Here is a 6,727-nt window from a genome sequence, read left to right as displayed (position 1 = left end):
CAGAGTCAGTTTGCAATCAAGGCAGTGCAGAGAATCAACTTGAATTCTCAAATTATTGGTGGTCTTTATGATGCGATGAACTGCACCAGGGCAAACACAACTTGTTATCAAGTACAAAAATAATCTAGGAAGAGATCATTGACTTTCTCTTGTGAGAATATAGAGGTACTTGCAAAGTACTATGGATCATGGGTCACATTATTGCAAATATCCAGCTATTCTTTGCTATGGATGCTCAATGTTCATAGCAGCTTGGATTTTCACCCTGGGTTATGTTGTGATTTCTTGGAAATTAAAAGGGTAGACTTGTATAACTCATTCCTCAATGGAATTTGAATGTTATTGCACTTTCTCTGCTGGAGAGGAAGTTGATTGGGTAAGGATCTTGCTGAAGGGTATTCCAATACGAAGTAAGCCTATACTGCCTTTGAAATATTTTCGTGACAATAAGGTTGTGATGCTTCAAGCTCACAACGAGTGTTACAATGAAAAGTCCATACATGTGCAGTTGAAGCACCATTATCTTGAAGAGATCCTGGCTAATGGAATATCACAGTTTGCTGTATAAAGGCCAAATCTATTTTAGTAGATCCACTGTCGAAAGACATGTGAAGGGACTTACTATCCATGGCCAAATCTCATTTGGCCAATCCACTGTCGAAAGATATGTGAAAGGACCTAGTGTCCAAGGCCGAATCTAATTTGGTATATCCACTGTCGAAAGACATGTGAAGGGACTTAATGTCCAAGGCCATATCTCATTTGGCATAACCACTGTCGAAAGACATGTGAAGGGACCTTGTGTCCAAGACATCTAAAGGGATTGGAAAGAGCCTGTAATCAATATTGTGATGTTATGGGAACCCAACCCGGTGATATTTCTCCTGAGTTCAATGGGACAAACAAATAACATAACAACTTGTGTGAGCACATCAATGTTCCTTTCCCTATGATGTGATGTGGGTGCTCAATCCTGTAACTGAGGACGTTGAGATTTTAGATCTCTTAATGAATCTATAGATTGATTTTCAATTGGAGTGTACAGAATCACTCTTGATAGATTCATAATATAATCAAATGAGGAGGCTGAGACATGAGTCTCTTAATGAATTCTATAGATCGGATTTTCGATTAGGGTGTACACAATCACTCTTGATAGATTCATCGATTTATCTTGCAATGAGGAGGATGAGATTAAATTCTCTTAATGAGTCCATAACCAGTATTCGGATGGAGTGTGCAAGGTCACTCTTGATGGACACACCGATCTGAGTGTGGAAGTAGGGCCGTTTCTATAGGATCTAGACAGGCTTGATCCTTAACAACACTCAGAAGTATGGATTCCGGACGCATGGCTGAAACGTGTCAAACTTTAGTACTTTATCTCCGAACAGAAATGTGTGCGTAGTATTTCTTATTCATCAACGTGGTTCTTGGTTCAAGACATCGTTCACCAAGTTCCTAGATGAAATCAAGGGTACTTATACTAGGTAATGGTTTAAGTCCAAAAGACACCATTATTGATGCACAGGACTGTACCGATCATCAAAAAGAAATTTGAAACAAGTGGGGGATTGTTGGAGTTATGTTTCAAATTGATTTTATTAATCTATATTTATGAAGACTTTAAGTATTTTACAAACTTTAAACTTTAAGTTCTTCAACTTATGCATTTAATCTACTATATTAATATGTTATTTATGAGTTATATTAAATACTTAATTAATGTCTTCTAAATATATTAGTATAAATAGTATGGCATATGAAGCCTATGGATACACACTCTCTCTAAACTAATAGAGTGAATCAAAAGAGATTTGAAAAAGTATTTTCAAACTATTGAGTTTGAGTGTGTGAGTTTCATATTTTCTGTTGATCAGATGGAGATAAATACACAGGTTCATGAAGAAGAAGTGCAACATTCATGAACATACAGATTTGATATCTGGGCTTAGTTGAATCCCGGAGATAGTGCTGCCATTTGTCTTCCGTTGCACGTGGGAGATGCTTCAACTATCTTCAATAAGCGATTACGTGCTTCTAAGCCTCGATATTCACCATTTTAATATATTGGTTCCAACACCTTCCAAGCTAACCATTCACTATAGATCCTGCAAAAAAGATGAAATAAATAAATAGTAGTAATGACAATAATAATACGGAGTAATTGTTTTCAAATTCAATGATGACCTACTTGTGCGGGCAAACATGAAGATGATCCCCAAGATTACCAGGGGTTTGAAACCCATTACCACAATGTTTACAAATTTTTTTGGGATAATGGGTGAGGCAGCGGAATGCTTTATCTTCCCCTTTCATCTCCTCATAGTGGTCTTCGACTTTTTTTTCTTTCCGTGTAATTTTGTCTGCGGAATTTTCCTCTCCTTTTCCTGTCATCTAACCAGCACTTGATACATCTATAGGGAGGTTTATTGGGCAGGTCTGACAATGAGCCATCATCACCAGTATGGGTCCTGAAACAGTAAATAACATGTAAGAATATACCTTTTTCAATTCTGATAGCATCATTAAGCAGTGCATAGGCTGCTTCAAACATTTTTTCAAATACCAAGGTAAAATTGTAACATGTTTCTTCTTAATTTTTCACAGAAAGAGCTTTAAGACACACACATTAACATATCACATTACGAGAGATTTTGGTTGAGTCTAAACATTAATAGTGACTGACAATTCAAAATACATTATTATTGACTTATTTTGCTTAACAAAATAAGGGTAGTTTTAAGTCATACCCATAGCTCCTGCAAATCCATGGTGCCAAAGTAAGAGCCTCAAGTGAACCAGGTAAGGGTCTTGGCCCCATAAAGGTGCCAAGTCGTGATGGGGCAACAGCCATAGCAACCCTCTAAATAGAGCCAATAACACAAGTTTGTAAGACAGATTTCAATCATAATTTCAGGGCAGAAGATGCATGTTATGAACAACATACACACCTTGAATGATTCAATTTTGTTGGTAAATTGGCTTCCACACTCGGTCTTCAACAGTAGCCTTTTTGCAAGATCCTTCTCATAGAATGCTTCAAATACATCCTTGCCCTAAGTCAACGGGAGATAAAATGAAAAATGAGTGGCGAACCAAATTCAACAGGAGCAGAATTATATAGGAATTTTAATATACTACAAAATGAATTATGTAAGAGTCAATTTTATTATTATGTTACAAACATCTACATTACCTGTATAAACCTGAATAAAACCAAAACTTCATCAAGTGTGCACACCAGTTCTTCTTCACTCTTTTTTCCAGCACAAAGTTTCTCATTCAGAAACTTTGCAATCAGTTCAATAGGTCGAAGCTATTACAAAGTACAATGATATACTATTTAGGAATATTATTAACAACTAGAAACATATGGCAGATTAATATGCCAATAAGTGATACAATTAGAAAGTTTACTGCCACCCATGTTGGATGTACACTCCAATTAAAAGAATAGTACCAGCAATCAGTTCAAATATTATAATATGTTCTGTAGAAGTATTATAAAATATTAAGACAAATAATGTAATTCATTACATAAACTTATTCGGACTCCTGCAAATAGTCATGAATCCGTGAAATGATATTGTTAAATTTTTTTTTTTAACTAAAATGCATAACTAGAGGAATTCAAGAGTGTAGCCTTTCATTCAAGGCAGTACTTTCTCTCCCAATTAACTTCTTAACAGTAGACAACAAATGAGGATAGATGCATAAATCATGAGGGTAATTATATTTGCCAAGAGGACAGATTCAACAGTTATTTGTTATGTATTCATATATATATATATATATATGATAGACGGGGTACAACAAGGTAGAAGCTAGCCCGGAACTGTAGTTGTGCTTATAGAAAGAAAAAAACAAAAACAGACTACTACAAGACACGTGGGACTAAAAGCAGTTGTCGGGGCTTATTAGGGTTTTCTGAATCATCAATCAAACTCCCAAAATTCTAAATTAAACTCGCAAATATCCAATTCACAACAAAGCAAAAGAAAAAGAAATGAAACTGGGGAAGAAGGTGAGTCCATGTCTCCTTGCGGATTTTCCTTCTTCAGAGGTGGTGATTCAAAGAAAGAGAAAGTGAAGGCTCCTCCATTATTGCTGAAATTACAGACGGATAAAGATGTGTATAGACCTGGTGATCCAGTCCTCATCACCATTGAGATTCAAAATCCAACCAATGCTGATATTGTGTGTTATTTGCTTTTGGTTGAAAGGATTACTGTCGAAATCAAAGGAATCCGGAAGTTGGATACTCAATAATTCACCAACCAGAAGAATTACAAACACAGGAGAGGTCTACCGCTTCTATTTTTCAATTTTTTTTTCCAATTAATTTGTTGCTTTATTCATACATGCATACATAAGTCAATCTCTCAGTTTTTTAGGACTCATGATACTACTTGAGAGTTGGGATCCGTACACATTTAAAAAATGAATATTCAGATTGCATAAACATCTCTCATAGAACCAAATACATTTTACATGTACTTATATATAAAAATACATATAAACTGTACTGACAAAGTGAAATGAACAATAAAAGGTACCTGCAAGGTCTTAACCTGAGCTATAGTAATAGTGATTTGAAATTTCAGAAGAAACAGGAATGAAAAATCAAGGATGTAATACTAAGAGGAACTAGTTAGATTTTAATTCTTACACCCAAATTGATGTGGGAACGGACTTGAAGAATGGAACCCCCATCCTCACAAGGTCGTATAACAAAATCACAAGGCAGAATTTTGGCTCTTAGAAGACATCTAGGTTGGTAGCCACCATCTGTGGAAGAAGCCAAAGAACTTGTGCATATCTGAGATATCAAACACAGATTGAAAACTCGGAAGTTGAATACTCAGATTGAGATCCATAGACATATAAACAAAATGAAACATCTCCCATATAACACAACAACACCAAAAACCAAATAAATTTCACATATATATATATATAAACAGAAATTGAAAGAACTAAATTGAAAAAAACAGTAAATTACCTTCATAGAGGTATATACACTATGAAGAATAGTGGTCGGAGGCTCAACAACATTGATATCATCATGTTTGGAAGAAACCTCGGTACATCTTCTGAACTGGATGATCCAAGCTTCGTGGACCAAGAGAAACCTGCCAACCAAAAAGATTTTCCGACAAGACATCGTAAAGAGTCCCAGAAGGCAACATAAAGGGAGGAATTGGCTGTCAGCCTTTACCATGCACCAGTCCTTGCCATAGGAAGTAGCTTGATGTATTCATATATATATATATATATATGATAGACGGGGTACAACAAGGTAGAAGCTAGCCTGGAACTATAGTTGTGCTTATAGAAAGAAAAAAAACAAAAAACAGACTACTACAAGACACGTGGGACTAAAAGCAGTTGTCGGGGCTTACTAGGGTTTCGTGAATCATCAATCAAACTCCCAAAATTCTAAATCAAACTCGCAAAATTCCAAGTCACAACAAAGCAAAAGAAAAAGAAATGAAACTGGGGAAGAAAGTGAGTCCATGCCTCCTTGCAAATTTTCCTTCTTCAGAGGTGGTGATTCAAAGAGAGAAAGTGAAGGCTCCTTCATCATTGCTGAAATTACAGACGGATAAAGATGTGTATAGACATGGTGATCCAGTCCTCATCGCCGTTAAGATTCAAAATCCAACCAATGCTGATATTGTGTGTTATTTGCTTTTTGTTAAAAGGATTACTGTCGAAATCAAAAGAATCCAGAAGTTTGATACTCAATAATTCACTAACCAGAAGAATTACAAACACAGGAGAGGTTTACCGCTTCTATTTTTCAGATTTTTTTTTCCAATTAATTTGTTGCTTTACTCATACATGTATACATAAGTCAATATCTCTGTTATTTAGGACTCATGATACTACTTGAGACTTGAGATCCATACACATTTACAAAATGAATACTCAGATTGCATAAACATCTCTCATATAACATAAACACCAAGAACCAAATACATTTTACATGTACTTATATATAAAAATACATATAAACTGAATTGAACAAAGTGAAATGAACAATAAAAGGTACCTGCAAGGTCTTAACCTGAGCTATAGTAATAGTGATTGGAAATTTCAGAAGAAACAGGAATGAAAAATCAAGAATGTAATACTAAGAGGAACTAGTTAGACTTAATTCTTACATCCAAATTGACGTGGCCACGGACTTGAAGAATGGAACCCCCATCCTCACAAGGCCGGTCGTATAACAAAATCACAAGGCAGAATTCCGGCTCTTAGAAGACATCTAGTAGGGTAGCCACCATCTGTGGAAGAAGCCAAAGAACTTGTGCATATCTGAGATATCAAACACAGATTGAAAACATAGAAGTTGAATACTCATATTGGGATCCATAGACATATACACAAAATGAAATATCTCCCATATAACACAACACCATCAAAAACCAAATAAATTTCACATACACACACACACATATATAAACAGAAATTGAAAGAACTAAATTGAAAAAAACAGTAAATTACCTTCTGAGAGGTATATACACTCTGAAGAATAGTGGTCGGAGGCTCAACGACAATGATATCGTCATATTCGGAAGAAACCTCGGTACATCTTCTGAACTGGGTGAGGGCTCTCGTTTGGGTTGTTTTGAAATGCAATAAAAGTGGTCTGAGCCGAAACATTAGGGCTTCGGTTGACATTGTGAAGAAGGAGGGGCTTGAAGGGTTGAAGATAGGG

At 35.8% G+C, this 6,727-nt stretch overlaps 1 protein-coding gene across 1 annotated transcript; it reads right to left on the bottom strand.

Moving 5' to 3' along the window:
- Positions 1-2,199: 2,199 nt before the first annotated feature.
- LOC132307938 (homeobox-leucine zipper protein HOX33-like) lies at positions 2,200-3,055 on the bottom strand. Its single transcript, XM_059805883.1, has 3 exons — positions 2,955-3,055; positions 2,754-2,866; positions 2,200-2,474 (listed from the first exon to the last, which is right to left on the bottom strand). The coding sequence occupies exons 2-3, from the start codon at positions 2,855-2,857 to the stop codon at positions 2,324-2,326; spliced, it is 255 nt and encodes an 84-aa protein (XP_059661866.1). The 5' UTR covers positions 2,858-2,866; positions 2,955-3,055; the 3' UTR covers positions 2,200-2,323.
- Between the last annotated feature and the right edge of the window lie 3,672 nt (positions 3,056-6,727).

The sequence above is a fragment of the Cornus florida genome, unplaced genomic scaffold (genome assembly GCF_030987335.1).
Source record: "Cornus florida cultivar Cherokee Brave unplaced genomic scaffold, ASM3098733v1 CherokeeBrave_3.0.0_Hap2_Chr01, whole genome shotgun sequence".
Classification (NCBI taxonomy): Eukaryota; Viridiplantae; Streptophyta; class Magnoliopsida; order Cornales; family Cornaceae; genus Cornus; species Cornus florida.
This window is presented reverse-complemented; position numbering and strand designations above follow the sequence as displayed.

What these genes read in the sequence shown, in the direction of transcription:
- LOC132307938 (XM_059805883.1), bottom strand. Translation starts at nt 2,857, where the DNA reads ATGGCTGTTGCCCCATCACGACTTGGCACCTTTATGGGGCCAAGACCC. An exon ending in TGGATTTGCAGGAGCTATGG is followed by an intron (nt 2,475 to 2,753) that starts GTATGACTTAAA and finishes TTACTGTTTCAG; the next exon opens with GACCCATACTGGTGATGATG.